General features: G+C 33.8%; 1 protein-coding gene across 4 annotated transcripts in view; it reads right to left on the reverse strand.

The window, feature by feature from the left end:
• Positions 1-20553, reverse strand: part of DIAPH3 (diaphanous related formin 3) — a 556147-nt gene that overhangs the window by 288694 nt on the left and 246900 nt on the right. For all 4 annotated transcript variants that reach the window (XM_065896255.1, XM_065896254.1, XM_065896253.1 and 1 more), the window contains 3 exons: positions 18038-18130; positions 10884-10978; positions 6781-6882 (listed from right to left, as the gene is read on the reverse strand). In XM_065896255.1, the coding sequence (XP_065752327.1) occupies positions 6781-6882; positions 10884-10978; positions 18038-18130 (290 nt within the window). The remainder of the gene's footprint in view (positions 1-6780; positions 6883-10883; positions 10979-18037; positions 18131-20553) is intronic.

Here is a 20553-nt window from a genome sequence, read left to right on the forward strand (position 1 = left end):
GGCCGCTGAGCCTGCGTGTCCGGAACCTGTGCTCCGCAACAGGAGAGGCCTGCGTACCACAAAAAACAAAAACAAAAACAAACAAAAACAAAAAAACTATCTCAAAAGTATCTAACATTTTCATTTCAAAATGTGATTTAAAAAAAATACTCTGTATTATACCATAATGATGGATACATGTCATTATATATTTGTCCAAATCCACAGAATGCACAACACCAAGAGTGAACCCTATAGTGAGGGTGGAAGGGAGACACAAGAGGGAGGAGATATGGAGATATATGTATATGTATAGCTGATTCAATTTGTTATAAAGCAGAAACTAACACACCACTGTAAACCAATTATACTCCAATAAAGATGTTAAAAAAAAAAAAAAGAGTGAACCCTAAGGTAATCTATGGACTTTGGACAATTATGATGTGTCTGTGTAGTATACCATGTCAAAAAGTTCCAAGCATACATGAATACTATGGCTATATTCCAGGGTAATAAGAACCATTTAGATATATACACTGGGCATTATGGTAGCAAAGAGGCAGGATCCTGAATTCTACAGGGAATAACAGAAATGCTAGGGAAAGAATTCCAGAAAGGGCTTCCTCAAAGCAAAAAGAAAGGAAAAGCAGCCTGTTGACAGCCCTGAGTGTGGTGCCTTGAGAGCACAGCAAGTTGTGGAGGAAAGACGAAGCACAAGCAGAAAGTAAGACAGTGGACGGGGCAGGAATTACCTCCTTAAAGACCTAATGCTGGGTGACTGGGTGGCTAGGAAGGAGGGGATTATGGAGAAGTCTGAGGAAACACTTGGGGGTGATCGGTATGTTCATTATCTTAATTATGGTGATGGTTTCATGAGTGTACTTATGTCAAAATTAATCAAGTTCTGCAAATTTTAAATATGTGCATTTTACTGTATGTCAATTATAGCTCAATGAAGTTTTGTTGGTTTGTTTGTTTTTAAAACTTTAATGCTATTCTAAAAATTTTAGACGTCCATGTAAAAGTTATGGGAAGCAACTGAAGCAGTTTAGGGAGCTAGTGAGGGATGGTCAGTGGCATTTCATTGCTTATTTTACAACTTTACAAGATGTTCCACACAATCAAACGAAAGACTTAATCAACTGCTATTTATCATGTTCCTATTATGTGCAAAGAACCAAGCTTCTCCCAAAACACAGAACGTTCCTTTAAGTAAGTAATGTGGATCTTCAATTCACTCATGTGAATTACAGATGTCTTCTATTTAAATAAACACTCAAATTTGATACAATCGATAAAGTCACTAAGGTTGTTTGCATTATATAATCAACTTTAATTCCAAACAAGAATTATGTAAAATAGTAAACAAACAAAATGCAGCTTACCTGGACATCTGTGTTTGTTTACATTATTTCTCTTTGGTAGAAAGGCAGTGTTCAAAAGTAACACATCCAAAATGCTAATAACCAATGTCAATTAAAGACCAAATAGAATATATAAAATATAACATGTAAATGAGAAATATGTTTTACTTTTGTCATGTATTACTTACATACAACTAACCAGGGTTCTACGTCCTATAGAGTATGGTATACAAATATAGTATTCAGAAATATGTGAATATCCATTAAATTGTACGTCCTTGAAGCTTTCTTTCAACTATCCTTCATTAAGGGAATAGTTACAGAAAAAGTCATAGTAGGGACCATGAAATACCACATAGGAATTTCAAAACAACACATTATAAAACTAAAAGCCTCCAAAACATATTTCACGGTGAAAACTTTCAGAACAATGTGCTTATGAACATGCATACATTTGTAAATACAAAGAAATAGGATCGGAAAGTCAACAAAATGTTAAAAATGATCATTTATATGAAATGCAGTGGGTAGTGAGATACAAGGAGCTTCTACATTGTATTCAATATTTTTATATGCTATTTAAATGTTTTATAACACGAATATTTAGGTGTATTTTAAAATGAGGCATTTTTAATGCAGGGAAATTTGCATGAACTTCCTACAATATTTTTTGATTAAAAAACAAAACAAAACAGGTCTCTACTGCACAAAGTTTAAAAGCCCTGCCCTACAGTGACACCAAATGGTGGTAGATCAAAATACAGTACACAAACAGAACATTGTTTAATTCAATTTCCTATAAACATTATGATTCCTTTGAAGAATTGGCAGTTTAACAGAACTAAATAATGTGGAAACAAATACTCAAAAACCTAGAATTTTTAATCAAAGAAAGTCTAGTACACCAAGTTTCAAATGCAAATTGTAGGCCTCTTTCTAAACTTCAGCTAAATCTTGTAATCCCACTGAATATTTACATATCTTATTTCTCACACAGTTAACCATGCTACTGTGAGCACAGTGATTTTACCTAATGGCTTATTGATCAGAAGATCACTGCTAATATAAAAAATACAGTCACGTAACTAAAATCAGGTTCTACACAATGGGAACCAACTTTTGGTAAGTAGGCAATATTTTGGGGAAATAAATGAGAAGGTTCTGGGGCTAAAGAGGGAAGGGAAGAATCCAAGAAAAGAGACAGTTAACTGATCCAATGAGTGAGAGTTTCTAGGAAGAATATTTTCATTTCTAAATCTTACTGATAGAAAATTAAGTTGAATAAAGCATGAGGCAAGGACATGCCAAATATGAACCAATTTCTCAGCAAAAATTTGTGTCCTGGACTATCCAGGGAAAAGAATATTTCAAGTTCAGCACATCGGTTAGTACTCAGTGTCTTCTGCCCAAAACCTAAACCAACAAATAAAATTAGCATGTAAACTGTCTCATTCATTTCAAGTCACACAGAAAGATATAGAGATGAACCACCTCCCAGAACGCTCCTCTAAAATAACAAAATACCATTTGACTAGAACACTTAGTCTCTCAACATTAAATGACAGCTTGTTCAGACTTTTTGATGGGTTATTGTTTTTCTTATGCCAAAATCCCCTGGAAAACAAAGGACATATAAATACACTATCAGCCACAAAACAAGTCAATAATAGCATTAAACTACTAGGTCCTGAATTCACAGCACTGGATATCAGTTCTAAAAGGTACCAGCCACCACCATGTCAACACCACTACTAGACTACAAGGCATAGACAGGGCCAGCTCTGGAACACCTGAGAACTGTCCTGCTCAAACTGGCCAATGCCCGAGTCAGAAGGGCTGCAGGGAGAATTAGTTCAGGGAGATACCTTAAGATTCTGAATTACCAGTAATAACAGATGAGTGACTAAACCCTTAGAACCATAAAAGTACCCAGGTCTAGTACACCTGCATTAAGACTGTTTTTTAAAGAATAGAGATAATATCAGGATTAAAGAATTTTGCTTCCAATTTCAAGGGAGAAATAAATAAAAGTGGATATGAAACTCTGTATTACAGGAAACCTGGAAAGAATATAGACATAGCAAATGCTTTAGTGGTTGAAAGAAAGCTTAAAGGATGTACAACTTAATGGATATTCACATATTTCTGAATACTATATTTGTATACCATACTCTATAGGACATAGAACCCTGGATAGTTGTATGTAATACATGACAAAAGTAGAACATATTTCTAATTTATATGTTATATTTTATCCATTCTATTTGGTCTTTAATTGACATTGGTTATTAGCATTTTAGATGTGTTACTTTTGAACACTGCCTTTCTACCAAAGAGAAATAATGTAAACAAACACAGATGTCCAGGTAAGCTGCATTTTGTTTATTTACTATTTTACATAATTCTTGTTTGGAATTAAAGTTGATTATATAATGCAAACAACCTTAGTGACTTTATCGATTGTATCAAATTTGAGTGTTTATTTAAAAAGAATACTTCTGTAATTCATATGAGTCAAATTAATGAATTTACATAACTGGATAAAAGAAAAATGTAAACTGACTGGCAAGTAACACAACTGCAGGGTTTTAACTGATTTTCGTTAAAATGAAAACAATGCTAGAAATCATAATATCAGTGTATAGAACCTGAAGATGAAACAGAGCTAACAGCAAGTCTATCTATAGTGAAAACAAATAAAAAGGCAAGCTTTGGCCCTATTTGGGTGCAAAGGTTATCCCAACCTTTGACTCTTCCTTGTTTATGACTCTGTGATGAGTTTTCATCTAGAAATGATTAGCACTTTAGGTTTAGTCAATAAGTAAAGGCTTTTCTACAAGAGAAAAGTCTTGTAGGAATCTGCAGTTTAGCTTAACTCAAGATAACAGCCCGTCTTTGACATATACACAATTACATTAAGCATATAACTTTTAAAATAAAACAGGGCTTCCCTGGTGGCGCAGTGGTTGAGGGTCCGCCTGCCGATGCGGGGGGCGCGGTTTCGTTCCCCGGTCTGGGAGGATCCCGCATGCCGCGGAGCGGCTGGGCCCGTGAACAATGGCCGCTGGGCCTGTGCGTCCGGAGCCTGTGCTCCGTAATGGGAGAGGCCACGGCAGTGAGACACCCGCGTACCGCAAAAATAATAATAAAAATAAAACAGCATTATAGGAATCTTTAAAAATGTACCTGGTAATTATAATCAGTTTCCTAAAACCACCAAATTTATATCATTTATACAATGTCGATAAATTGAAAACACATCACTCTTTAATGAATTAGTGAACTTATTGAGCTTTTAATCCAGAAAGGAGAACAGAAAACTTCAAGGCATTCCATGCTGTTCATCATTTTTTGGGTAACTCTCAAGTATTGTTCAGAACTCTAAGCAAATTTTCCTGTCTTTTGGGGGATGGGCGGGAGTTTGAGACATAGGGAGAGCCAGATTGGAAATGGTGAATAATTGATATGGAAAAAAAGGTGAAGTTGAAGAACATTACCATTTGTCACCCCCTCCCCCTCATTTTTTCTTCAACTGTCTTTCTGCTTTCTTCACCAAGACAATTATATTTTACAATGTTAGTACAACACAAACCAGAACTTGAAACAATATTTTTAGGAATATTCATAATCAACAGGTAATGAAGCTCTGTTCATATTTCCATAGCAGATGGTTTTCAACAGCGTCACTCCTTTCTCATTATATTCCATTTGTAGTCAGGTATGATCCAGCATGGAATGTGGAGAGTCAAGGTCAAGTTTGTGTTGACCTGTCCTGAAATGGAAGTGATCCATTTCTGTCTTAAAATCAAAACTATAACCTCTAGCTCTGGTATCTGGGAATATAATTGTTTTAACTTTCTGATCCCTCTGAGCACACTGCTTGTAAATCATATCTCTTTGATGTGAACTCTCATTTTCAAAGGCAGGCATAACCTGGCTATTTAAATAAACCTGAAATATCTGCAAGTTTGAGTTCATTCTTCCGTGACAATCACTAGAAAGAACATGGGAATAGTTTTAAATCTCTGTGATGATATGCAACATAAAAGGTTACTCGTTAAATAGACATTTTCACATAAGTTTGCATGTGTTTCAGGCTTAATGTGGATGGGAATATTTCAAAATTATAATTTTACATGTTATGCTTTTCATTCAAGAGTCAAAAAAGATGGGCAAAAATCAAAACTCTAAGTAGTCTGCGGTTAAAAATGTAATGCAAATTCTCTTGTGTCTCATATGGAAGATATGCCAAATAGGGATCAAGAGAACGACAGAGTGACCAGGTGAAAGAAAATAAATAAGGAAATTAAAAAAAAAGAAAAGAGAAAAACAAGATGAAGAGGAAAGAGTACTCTGGAGAATTGGGTAAAAAAAAGCATTTTTCTAAAGATAATAAATTTAAAAGTTTTATAATAAAAATTATAAGGCTGTGAACAGGAAAAAGGTGCTTTTTTTTCTTCTGAGTTTGTGAACTTTGGGTTCAGGATGGAGGGGTGAGGGAGGAGGGGAGGTGCTGTAGGGAGGGCTGAGTAGAATGGGTTCATGAAGACAGAGGAAGGAGTTTAAGAGCAAACGTCGACAACATGCCAAATATAGTATGTAGACATAGTCCTTTAGTTATCCAACCCAAATTTTCAAAATTATATCAAATACAATTCCATCATGTCCCTAGAAGTTGGTAATAATATAGCTGAAGGCTGCAGGAAAAAAATAATCTTATATATTAAAAAAAATGAAATACTACTTTAAAATATCATCATGATGGCTGAGTGTAACCAATCTCAAAATGATAATTTAATGGTAGAAGGAAAGAGCAGGAGAAAAGAAAGCTTGATAAAAAATCTTAAAGTTACAATACCACTAATATATAACACTGGAAAGTCTTTTTTCACCTCTTTAGACCCCAACTTCTATAAAGTAGGAAGCCGGAACAAGGTGATTATCAAGGTGTCTTGAAGATTTTCTAAAATGTATTCATTTTTCACCCTCATTGCCAAGAAAGAGACTATATTTCTAATTTCAGAGTCTAAAATATGAGATGAACTGAAGTGAATGATTAGAATGAAAAACTGAAGCTACTCCTGCAATATGTTGGAATACACAGCTCTAGAATAAATCACAAATATACTCTCTAGTCTTAGGAGTACAGGTTTCATTTTACATTTTGACATTAAAAGGAGAACTTTAAAAAAAATCATGTTTATGCTTTTGAAAAAAATCCTTGGACTTCATTTATGGCTAGAATTTCAATATATATTTTAAAATCAAGATAATTCCCCATAAATATCCTCAGGTTTAAAAAAAAATGCAAGATGGACATTAAATGTTTTTGAGCAATGATGATGTGAAATGAAAAGCCTTACATTTCCTTTTCTCTGTTTTTGCACAGTATGAAAATCCCCTCCAAAGAGAGCTGACACTGAGAGACAGTACTTACCACAACAGCAAACTGCTCGGGTTCACATAAGTTGTTATAGTCACTCTTGAATTGAGACAGTGAATTTAACTGTTCTTGATCAGGAAGATGCTTCATTAAGTTCTAAAAATTAAAACCAAAAGAAAATATCTTCACTAAATATGCTTCTTAAATTCTAGGAAAAATTTTTAATAAACTATGGGAAGGAAATCATTGAAGAAGTTAATCTTTAGTTTTATTTCTAGGTAACCTCCCTAATACTAAACCTTAAGCTACATTCTCTGCATCTTGAAAACAAAAATTTTCCTCTTCTCTATCCAGGGTTATTATATATTCAAATCAAGTACTACTGAATGTTTATTTGAGTAGCTATATATTGGAGAAAGAAGAATTCAACCTATACCAAAGGAACAGCTTTCTCACCTGGATAAATGTGATCAATTACATTTCAGCTTTAGGGAATTAAATGTCATAAATTTCAGGCAAAGCCAAACATATTTTAGCACTTCACTCACAGGGATAAAATAAATCATCATATTGCTATTAATAGGCAAGGTAAAGAATGGAAAAGAAATCAAGGGAATTTTAATGACAGCATTTACAAGATTTAACCAATATGATTACAGTTTTAATAATAAAAATGAAGACATCTCTAAAACAAAGTAACTTTTCTGATGTGAAAGAAAATTTGAAAAGGCATTGAAGACACAGGATGATACACCTTGCAGATGAAAGCATATAGAGAGAACTTAAGTGCCATGGCTGTAACAGCCCTTTGCCTATATCATCTGCAGCCCAGAAACCACAGGTTCATTTGGTTGTTCTGGCTCCTTTGTCCACGCACAGCCACAGATATGGATCACTTCCATTTCAGGACATGTCAACATGTCACAAGCCACACACTTAGACAACAGAAACACTCCCAATGGAGAAAGACCAAGGGAATAAATATAATTACACTTCTCTGTTAAACCATCCCTTAGACAAAGTCTATATAGATCCTCTGTATCAAAATATAATCAAAATATAATCGACTATAATAGTATTATAGCGAGTTAGTATACGGATATTAAAATTAAGAAAGAAAAGAGTGGTTGGTGCTCACAATTCCAAATTACACCATCTATAAACTCTGTACAAGCCCAAAGTCAAGTATAAATTATAATTAACCCTATATCATGCTGAATATATTTAAGGAGGAAAAATAACCCCAAAGGTGTTATTAGTTAAAAAATAATGTTAGAGAATGTTACATATCAAAGAGTTAGATCAAAGAACAAGTTTTTGACTCACTGTGTACCTTTGGACATAAACTTGGTTGACTGGCCAAAAACAAACAAAAAAGTGGCAATTTAAGATCATCCCTAAAAAAAGTATTCACCATTAATACTATCAAACTGAATAAAAACAATAAAGGTATATGATTTTCCCATATAAACAGAAGCTTCCCTTAGTAGAATTGCCTGAGATCAAAACACCTGGTTATTAATATTTTCTTTTAATCATTCTAGTTGACATCTGATCTATTTATTACATTGGGCTTCTGAATTTCTTCAGCATCCTTTCAGATAATCATCATATCCCCTTAAGTATTTTTAGTTAATATATACTTAAGTTTTCATCTTTCATCACAAATTCATTAATTTTTCACTTCATTATTTTTGCTTTCTAAAGTAATGAAACTATTGTGATTTGTAAGAGTACAGGCCCGACCTTCCTTTGTCTCTCCCTGCATCATATTTCCCATCCTAAGCTCCTATTGAACTAAATTCTTCAGTTGCCCCCACACACCCAGCTTTTCCCTCACATGATCCCTCTGCTTTTTTCTACATACATGCCATATTCAACCTTTAAGGACACTTACACACAGATACGCACACTTAGCACATTACCTAGTTCTAAAACAACCTCAACACAGCCATGTTTATCCTGTATTATAGTTATATATAAATGCCATCTCCCTTGCCACTCCAGAAAGGTAAAGTCTATGTCCGATTGAGCCTAACACCATGCCCTGCACATGGTGAGCACCATGAAATACGTGCTAAATTAATTAATTAATTAAAGACTGATGGGACAAAGGTAAATGGGTAACAACGAGGTGGAAAAATAACATGCAAAGATGACATCAATACTGACATCTTGTTATATATGAATAAATAACTAGATATGCCATAATAAGATCATGACAATGAACAAAGCCTACCAAAATAATGATTATTACAAAGTAATGCTTTTTCCATGCCCTGTTCAAAACAGGCAAGTTCTTCACTTTACAATTAGAAAGTATTTTTAAAATTAAAAACAAGACTTCAAATAGCATAAAATTCTTATTGTTAATGAATATTTGAAGACTTTGCATATGTCTAAACTAAATTTTTAGATTTTAAATTCATAAGATTGGTTTTATATTTAGCAAGTGTGATAACCAGAATAATGCCCCAATCCCACTAAAATGTTCACACCTAATCCTCAGAACCTGTGAAATATTAGGTTACATGACAAAGGGAATTAGGGTTTGGGATGGAATTAAAGTTGCTATCAGCTGACCCTAAACTAGAGAGATTATCCTGGATTATCCAATGTGCCCAATGTAATCACAAAGGTCATTAAAAGTGGAAGAGGGAGAGAATAACAGAGTAAGAGGAAGATGTGACTATATAAGACAGGAACAGAGAGCTGCAACATTGCTGGCTTGGAAATTAAAGGGAGGCATCAACCAGCCAAGGAATGCAGGCAACCATGAGGAGCTGGAAAAGACAAAGAAATGAACTCTCCTCTGAAGCCTTCGGAAAGGAATGCAAGTCTGCTGACACCTGGACTTTGGCACGGTAAGGCCCACACCAGACTTCTGTTCTACAAAAATGTAATACATTTGTTTTATAGTAAGCCACTAGATTTGTGGTAAATTGTTAAAGCAGTAATAGAAAACTAATATATTAATAAATTATATGGAACTGAATGTTCTTAGGACATGAATTTTAAAATGCAAACTTTTTTCCATCTCAAACAACAAAAGCCACATGATCATCCAAAATATTCATATAATCAACTTAAAAGCTACTCTGTAAATATTTAACAAATACATTGTAAAAAATACATATGCATTAAGTAGAAATATTCTGTTGAAGGACTTACAAATCTACTCTCAAGAACAAAGCACATTCACGATCAACAGCAATAAACACAAAATGTAGTAAAGAGAAACTACTAGAGGGAAAAAAAATGCTTGAAAAAGGTTTGTTGAATTAGGTAGTTTATGAGTCTGAGACTCAGCACAAATCACTGATGGGATTATATATTACCACCACACTTAGAAGATGGGACAGACAAAACCAAGAACTTCCAAGGATACCACTTACTGATGGATTAAAACATCTAGAATATTTTTAATCAGTTGTTAACATAACTAATAAGAATAAAAGATAGCAAACTGAAGATATTATTCTCCCACTGTATGATTTGTGGTCTGCTTCTCCAACTTTAAATTCTGTCAAGACATGCATTACTGTACCTTATGTATAGAATTCAGCAAGTAATTCTGAAACCATACTAGCACTCATTAAATAATCCTGTGAGTAGAAAATATTTTAAAAATCTTCCAGCCTTCTGAATGATTCAGAATACCATGCAAACAAATTTCTAGAATTCATGGGAACACAAATGACTCAAGTAAGGGTTGTTAATCAAGATAACTCTAAATAAAGAGAAAATTCCCTCAGTATTCTATACCAAACAATAATATACCTTTATAAGACATATAAGCCCAAGAAAAATACATTCTATAAGGATTATACAAATATATTTAAATTAGCATATTACTAGGCTTAACTGTAACAAAAACATAAACATACATGTAAAAGTAAACAATTTGCCTTTCAAAAACAGTCATTTGAAATAATTGAAATGTAATCATTTGATAGCATTATATTTAGTTTGCAGTTAAAAGAAGATGCAGAGCTTTATCTCCTGGCAATGCAGAAGTTATGCTCAAACTAATTATGCAGCAATGATTTTCCAGTTGAATGATTTAGTTTAAGAATTTTGCTTCACTTACAGATTTCTATTTAATGAGAAGCTTGCAATGAAATATTGGAATTTAAGCTCTCTGCCTGTTTGTTTACCTGAATCATAGACTCTCCCAACTGTGTTTCATCCACTTCCAATATCATCATTTTGATTTCCTCATATGGCACCCGAAAAGAACTCAGGAAGATTGCTAAGAGGAAGAGGAAAAAAAAGGTTCATAATGAAGAAGGTAAGAAAACAATTTGAGATGTAGTTCTATATATAAAATCAAAAATAATTCATAAAGTGAGAGATTTTAATTATTTAATATAATTACTGTGGGGGAAACTTTCATTAGCACATTTTATACTCTTCTCCAGTTTTAGAACTAGCGTTTAAACAACAGTCCTATATTATTATGCTGGTTCTGAGGTTGATTTTTAATGCTTAGTTATTAGCCTAACATAGGAATGGTGCCAATTTTGATGTGATTTTAGAAAACTGAAATATGTTTAGAACACTATAGAGATATCACACTGTAATGAAAAGAACCATAAAACCTCAATATGTACATGTAATATTTATCTACTCATGTGTGTTATTAGCCTGCATAATTTCTTCTGGCCTTACTAAATAGTTCAGGAAAAAAATTTTTTTAAGAAAACTGCCAAGCAGTGCATTAACACTTTTCCAAGTTATAATAGCACTTCACTGTTCAGAAATATTGTAGACAATATGCCAGAGAAATACATTTTTTATGTAACTAAAGCTTAAATATGCAATATTAGAACACAAATTTCAATGGAAAACTGTCCAAATGGACTAGATGGGATAATATGTTATTACTGAGAATTTCAACATTATTTCCATTTTTATACCTCATACATCTTATGTTAAAACACAATGATTTCAAAAGTATATAAGAATATTTTCATAGCATTAGATTTAATGCTTTTACTGTTTACCCCTTATTTGACTAGTATTATTGTTTCTTCTGTCCAGTGACAGATGTCACTTCTTGAACACACACAGACCTTGCTACCACTACTTACTACTTTGTTTTATATACCAATCATATCATTTCACTTGTAGGTATTTTCATATAAAAACACTATTTTACATAAGACAGAGAAAACATGATCTTTCTTGGAGTAAGGCTGTATTCCTGAGGATACCATGGATCAATTACAGACGAACAATGAGAGCACCATCTGTGTTATCATCAGCTTCATTCACACATTTTGAACTCACACAGTCATAAATGTGGGATAATAGTGCTAGAAATTATAAATGTGTATAATCCTCAATATCCCAAGCATAAGGTGGAACAAAGGAGCTAAATGATATTGTAAAAGATAGAGATTAGTGGAATTATAAAAGGATAACCCCATTATAGACATTAGAAAGCACAAAAATATAATAACTATATGATCTCAAAGAGATAATCAATGAATAATTGATAGAGAGGGAATAAAATCTAAATCTGTACATCATGTATAAAACAAGTTGCATATGATTGTAGGATTAAATATAAATATTAACAAATAGGAATACTAAAAGAAATTTAGCATGGCAAATTAGCTCATTTATGGTTAGAGAAAAACATATGAAAAGATTGATATCTGAAAAAATAAAAAGAAAACACTAAAACAATTAAAAGCACTTAAAACAATTAGAAAGCAAGGAAATTGGGGGGATAAACCTGCCTCAAAATTCAGAGGGCTTTCTCCCACTTCATTTAGAAAATAATGAGGTCCAAAAAAAAAAAGAAAGAAAACAATGAGGTCCAAATAGGAAAATGAGAAAAATGTATGAAAACGCAAAGGAATAAGAAAAAAGTTACAAAAAATAATAAATAATATGTTAAACATCAGAAGTAAGCAAATTGAGAAGGCAAATTGTTAAGATAGTACCTGTATTGCAAACTTAGAAAGATAGTAAGATTAATCAGAATCCTTAAAATTCCCTTTGAGAGACAGTAAATTCTACTCAAGAAACCTAACCATGGACACAATAACAAAACATAGAAAAGGTTATAATGTTAAATAGCAAGATTAAAAGGAAAGAATTATACCAAGGTATAATATAGTAATTGAGAGAAAGAAATTTTGTATTTCAGGCAGCATGGCAAAGTAGACAGAGAACCTTGAAATATTTTTTAAAAGTTATTTTTTATCTTAATCTTAAATCTATTTCTGAGCTGTAGTGAAAGAAAGGAAAATAGAAATCCTGAAGAAAATGAAATAATTATTTAAAGAAATGAAAGAAAAGTTTGAAACACTGGACAGGAAAGAAAAGAACATTATTAAAGAGAAACAAAGATTTGAGGGAGAAAAAAACTTTAAAAATAAAAATATATATATTTAGCTACTGAAATGGAAAACTCACATGGATTAGACATGAGATAAAGAGAAAATTGGTGACATAGGCAGAGAAGCTACCCAAAACACAAAGACAAAGAGATGGAAAAGTACTAGGTTAAGAGACATAGAAGATGAGTAAGGACACCTAAAAATGTCTTCTTGGAGTTCCAAAAGGAACACATGCACATACACAGACGCGCGCGCGTGCGTGCGCACACGCACACACACACACACACACACACACACACACACACCAGGGAAGAAGGATATTTAAAGAGAAAATGTCATTTTCCAGAATTTTAGAGAGAGACAAATCATCAGAACAAGGAGGCTCAACAAGTCCTAAACATAATTTTTTCTTTAAAGCTACATTAGCTTCTTGTAAAACACCAAGCATGGGAGAGTTTGTACAGTGGGAACACTCAAGCTTTGATACTGGAAGAGAAAATTGGTACGAATGCAGAACAGGTATATATACTTAGGGTAGAGGTATACTTAGAGAAAAGCCAAACTTTTTCTGTAAACGGCTACATGGTAAATATTTTAGGTTTTGTGAGCTATACAGTCTATCACAACTACTCAACTCTGCTATTGCAGCCCCCAAAGCAGCCACAGATAATATGTAAAAGACGGCCCTGGCTAAGTTCCAATAAAACCTGTATAAAAAAGCAGGCAATGGATGACATTTAGCCTGAGAACTATAGTAAGCCACACCCTTAGTATCACCAAAAGTAGGAAACAACCCAGAGGTCGAATGAAATAAAGTATAATATTCAAAGAATGTTATACACACTAAACTGCAATGAAAATGAATACACTACAGCTAGATGCATTAACATGGTATGATTTTGTACATGTAATATTCAATATTAGTCAAAACCAACAACTTATTGTTTAGGAACATGTATGTGGTTGGTAAAACTGTAGAGAAAAAAGGAAGGGAATATTTAACTCAAGATTCAGGATAAGGTTACTTCTCACAGGAAGGGGGATAAGATTAGAGAGGGTCATATATAAGTCCCTAAGTATTAGTAATGTTCCATTTCTTTAGGTATGAATGTTTGATTTATATATCATGCATTTCATATATTCTCTCGTATGTATAATATGTCATAACAATATATTTAAAACAAATTTAAATGAATAATATGAAAACAAAATGCATCTGGTGGAAAATGGTGACATACTGTGTGGTAAAGGATTAAGTTTTGGAAAAAGATGACATACTGTGTGGTAAAGGATTAAGTTTACCCAAGTAAGGTCTGGCTCCTATGAGGTATTCTGTAAGCCCTAATGCTCTGTGTGAAAAAAGTGTCTTTGTTTACAGGGGGCATTCACTGGACCACACCAGACAGTTTATGCTAATAATGTGATTTATGGTGGGGGCTTTGGGTCACACAATATTAGCTTGAGCTGTGGAGGGGCTGGGAACTAAGGCCATCATATGGGAGTTCAGCTATAATCAAGACCCAGTAAAAACTCTGAACACCAAGGCTAGGGTGAGCATCTCTATTGGCAATAATCTGTGAGAACTGTCACACATCATTGCTGGGAGAAGCTACTACTGTCCATGGCTCCACTGGGAGAGGACAACTACAAACTTTATGCTTACAACTCTCCTGGACCCTGCTCCACATGCCTCTTCCCTTTGCCAATTTTAATCTGTACCATTTTGCTGTAATAAACTATAACCATGAGTAAAACAGCTTTCAGTCAATTCTGTGAGTCCTTCTAACAAATTATCAAACTTAAGAGTGGTCTTAGGGACCCCCAAATTTGCAACTGGTGTCAGAAGTAAAGGTAGTCTTGGGGACCCCCTAACTTTGCAAATAAAACAACTATATGATCTCACTTATACAATTACGTAACTATATAAACATAAATAACATAATGTACAATTAATAATACATGTTTAACAACATACAATAATACATGAAAGAAAAAATTAAATGTGAATAGAAAAACCTACTTTGCAGACAGACGTAACTTATTCATTAACTTTCTTCTATATTTGTAATTCATCCACTACTTTCAGGTATTATTCCATAATTAACATATATATTAAACAGATGTATTTATAAAGATTGAACTATGTTTTTTTTATAGTTTATGAATAAGTTTTGGGGAAAACATTTGCTATAACTAAGGGCAAATAAACTACAGAAGAGTTGAAAATGCCTAATGCATAACACAAATCAGAAAATAAGCATAGACCTTTAAAAAAATTTTTAAGTTATTGAGAATAATGAGATACTCATTTAAAGCTTAAAAAATATCCATTAAACTGAATCTTTGTACTACCATGCATTTTATCCTTCAAAATGTGATTATATTGACCCCAGTGGGAAGCTTTGAATGCAGTGAAGGAGTGTAAAATGTGCAGATTTTGGAACCAGTCACACATGTTTTTTGCAAGGGAACTTATAAATATTTAAACCTTTACATTAATTCCTAGGTTTCAGGGTTCCTCCCTTTATAGCTCTACTACCCACTCCAAAAAATCTGGTAAAGCATATGAACCTTGTAAAACTCCTGAGCCATCTCTTGATCCTAGAATGGCTAGAATTCTATCTTTTAAACTGAGCCCAGAGTCTGCCAAAACCTTTACAAACTCAAAATATACGGATCCCAACCCACCTTTAAATAAATAGGTAAATAAATCTGTGGATTTTAGATCCTTTCTGCAAAACTCTGTGAAATATTTCAGTTAAGGGAAATCTAAGAGAAAGTATCTTAGATTTCTAAGTGATATGATAGAGTCTTGTCACCATCACAAGACTCTTCTCAGAATTCAGTATCTCAGAAGACTCTGAATTTCCTAGACAAAAACCAGCTGTGAATCAGACTATAATTACAGTAAAGATTATAGGCTGCTAAAGCTTCTTAAAGCTTAAATCATAACACTTGCTACAATCAGAGAGGGTAAGAATAATCTGAGATGGATTACCTCATAATATGATGACCTGGTATGAATTCTGACCTTTTGATCTTATACGTTAAAACATGTATAACAATTAAATGAATGAATACATATGCCCTAGCTACAGCAACCCAGACAACAATATCCTTCTTTATGATAATATAATTTTGTTATCTCTAAACAGGAATAAATATGCCCTATACCTACTGGCCATTTTCAAAATCAGCAATCTTTTTCAAGTCACTGAACTGCTACACCCACCAGATACCCTACTTACAATGTCAATACTACTACCTACATGATGAGACTGTAGTAAAGGTTAAAGAGCTAAATACAGAACTAGCACACCAGCTATTACAGTTAAATTTGAAATCCCATTTAGCACATGTGTGTAATATGTAAGTAGAATCCTATTCAACAAGTCAAGTATTCAACTTTGAGATGGCTATTTAGGCTATCTTATCATGGCTAACCCATCTAAAAAGAATTATACTCAAAATGATATTTCTTTAGGACACCTACCTAACAAGACAATTTGTAACGCAGGTCATAAACATTTTTCAAGACAAAAATCATCTTTCAAATCACAGAGTATAGAACTTTTTGACATTATCTAAGTTACTAATTCTTTTAACAGAGACAATGTTCCTTTAAGAGGGAAATGCCCTGAAATATCTGTATCACATAACAAACCCCAAAATTTCACTGGTCTAACCTCCCCTGCAAAACATATTTCTAATTCAGACTACATGTCCATCACACACCAGGAAGACAGGCTCTTTTACTTATCATCCTCATATCAGGATGATGAACACCACTCTGGGTGCGGGGCAGAGAGCACTGCTCCCATAAGCAATTAACGCTTCCACACATAAGTTACCTCATCCCCATTGATATTTTCATTGGCCCAAGCAGGTCACATGGTACCACCTAACTTGAAAGGGGCAGGTATGTGCCCAGAAATAGAAAACTGTGTATTGGCCAATAGCACTAATGTCTGCACACTGCCCGTGGGGATTCTGTCAGGCTTACACTGCAGAAAAGAGATGGCCCTCTGCCATAATGAGTTGCAAAGCAAGAGGGTTCCAAACCTTTCACAAAAGGAATGTCAACTCTGCCTTCTCTGTACACTAACTTAACTCCCTCTTTAATCAATAGCATGGATCTTTATCCTCTCATCAAGAATTGTTTTGTCCCAATACTTGCAAAAAGCTCACTTGAGGAATGTAATAATTGAAAAGCAGACTAAAAGCCATGTTAGCTCTTCATGCCTCTAGACTCTCCATATTTTATCCCTCTTATAGCATCAGAAAAGTAATATATCCAGATCATACTATCTCAGTTCCAAATAGAACTATCTTTGATGCATTTAAGATGCAGTTAGAAATCAGTCAGAAGCAAAACTATTTGCCCTCTTCTCCCACAATAATTCAGTCAGGAAAACAATTCAATACTAAGAATTTAGCTCCTGTAACAATAATTAAATCTAAAATATTTCCAGTCAGTACTTTTGAGGAAAGGCTTTGAACTGCTCAGATGGGATAACAGAATTCATTTTAATCATCATCCTTATTTCCATTAACATTCCAACCTCCTTTGTGTGTGATCAAGTATCACAAATAATAGAGATTCAGCGGTATAGAAGAAATAATCCACTACCAATATTTTTCAAAATATTATGTCATCACCTAAATTCCATAATTCTTTACTGTTATACTTAAAAGAAAGACTTTAAAGGGTAGGTCTCTTTTCAGTTACGGGAAATATATTTCCCTTTCTTAGTTTTATCTTCTAATATGCATTAATCTTTTGAAGAATTTAACTCATAATTTACCTAAAGGAAAGGAAAATTATCTTTGAATTTATTATAAATGATAATAATAAAATTAACATAAAATGAAAAGCAAGTCAAAAAGAAAATGAAATAATTTAAAGGAATTCAGTGGTGTGTCTCACTAATTTAATTGTATTGAAATCTGATACTTACAAAGGTTCTGGGCAACTTTAGAATCTAGAAATTTAAGTTCTTTAATTCTTTTCTTAATAGCTTTCTTCTCTTCAAAATCTTCTTCTCTTCTCTCTGTAAAACCAAGGATAGATCCATGTTAAGGGTGGTAGGCACTCAATTGCCAAAAGACAGGATATGAACTTTGTCATAAAAGAATCTAAAAAAAGATATAAATCATTTAAATCAGTTATAAAAATAATAGAATAATAGATATCCCAAGCCCTAAACTATTTCAGATAGGGAGTGGCGGCTCTTTCCCTAGAAAAACTACTAAGAGTAAATATTTAGAGGTCTAAACAGCAAAAACAAAAACAAAGCTGATGTGCACCATGGAAACCAATGCTATCAGGTGAAGAATAAGTACAGTTAGCTCCTTGGAACAATGTACAGTACACAATTATAAAAGTAAATGTATTACACTTAGGATAGGTTAAGGAGTTAGCTCTAAGAGCGCTAAACAAAGACAAACACCCAGCTGTTTTACGTTTGATATACCTTGTTCATTTAAAAAGACAGCTCATATAAAACTTGAAGAGTAGAATGTTTACAATTCGTTTTCCAAATCTTTGAAAAATATTCAAATTTTGATAATCAACCTACTTTATCTGAGCTTTTAAAACTCAGCAAATGCATTTAACCTCTCTGTCTTTGCTAAAAAATAAGTAAGAGAATAAATACATCATGCTAAACAACAATATATGAACTGTGATTATAGCACAGCACATGATAGTCAAGGTTAACAGCTGTAACCAATAAAGCGATCCTGTCATCTTTCCTCTCCTCTCTTTTGCATACGTTGAGAGCACTTCTGATGAACGTAAGTCATCTTTACAAAATTAGGATCTTGATAACAAAGAACAACGGATCAAATTGTTTAGTTAGATACGTACAAATAAATCACTAATGTTGAAGAAGAATAACTTCAAAAACAATCTTCATATACAAGATAGCACATTATAATTAAATTCTTTGTATATCAGAAAAGCATTATAATTACATGTTTAGGTACATAGTGTGAAATAGGGATCAAATTTTATACTTTTCAAAATGTTTATTAACTAATTATCTCTATCATTTTATGAATAATCAACCATCTTCCTCAACTGATTTTATATTACACTTTTATTCTATGTGTTTTCCTGGACTTCTAATTCTGCTCCACTGTTCCATGTACTACTCTTGTGTTATTATCATTCTGTCTTAAGCACTATAGGATTTATGATATATCTTACTATATAATTGGCTGTTCAAATTACTTTTCATCCTTTTCTAAACTTGCTTCACTTTTCTCATTTATTTTTCCACAGGAACCTTAGAGTAATTCCGAAGTTCCAAAAATAAAATCCACTTGAATTGTATTTGAATTGCAAGGCGTTTGTAAACAGATTCAGGCAAATTTGATATGTTGACAATTTCTAAACTTCCTAATCATGAACATGACATGTGTCTATAACTTTTCAATTTAACACAGCACTCTGTGTAGGCATCCTGTGTATTTATTGTTAGTGTTAGGTATCCTAAGTATGTCTATTACACTCCTATTATACTCCTCGGGGTACTGATTAATTCTACATTTCCCCACTATACTTTGCAACTAGTTACTGCTGGAATACAGAAACTGTTGAATTTTACATATATGTTTTATAATCATTCACTTTACTTATTTATTCTTTCATTCAAGTAAGAAGTGTTTATTAAGCACCAATTAAAAAAGACCATGCTAGACAAAATGGAGATGTCTTGACCTCAAAGAATTTAAGGATCAATAGAGAGGACTGCAAAGTAAATGGCAATTTCAGTACATAGATATATCGTCAGTGTTTGGGTAAAAACCACAGGATATTAAAGAAAATTAATCTCTACTTGCCAGAGACAGTCTTCATGATATCTAAGCAAAAGCTAGAAAGCGAAAAGAAGTTAGCCAGGTGAGAAAGTTTTAGGGTGCGGGAAGGAAGGACACAGATAACAGAAGGATAGTGTTTCAGGTTCTGCAAGAACTTGAAGGGCACAGAAAGAATTAAGAATAATAAGAGCTGGGGTCTTCCCTGGGGCCGCAGTGGTTGAGAGTCCACCTGCCGATGCAGGGGACACGGGTTCATGCCCCAGTCCGGGAAGACCCCACATGCCGCGGAGCGGCTGGGCCTGTGAGCCATGGACACTGGGCCTGCACGTCCATAGCCTGTGCTCCGCAACGGGAGAGGCCACAACAGTGAGAGGCTTGCGTACCACAAAAAAAAAAAAAAAAAAAAAGAATAACAAGAGCTGGACTTCCTTGGCAGTGCAGTGGTTAAGAATCTGCCTACCAATGCAGGGGATACGGGTTCGATCCCTGGTCCAGGAAGATCCCACGTCCAGGAAGATCCCACATGCCACGGAGCAACTAAGTGCATGTGCCACAGCTACTGAGCCTGTGCTCTAGAGACCACATGCCACAACTACTGAGACTGCGTGCCACAACTACTGAAGCCCACGTGCCTATAGTCCATGCTCCACAA

This window comes from Phocoena phocoena, chromosome 18, assembly GCF_963924675.1.
Source record: "Phocoena phocoena chromosome 18, mPhoPho1.1, whole genome shotgun sequence".
NCBI lineage: Eukaryota > Metazoa > Chordata > Mammalia > Artiodactyla > Phocoenidae > Phocoena > Phocoena phocoena.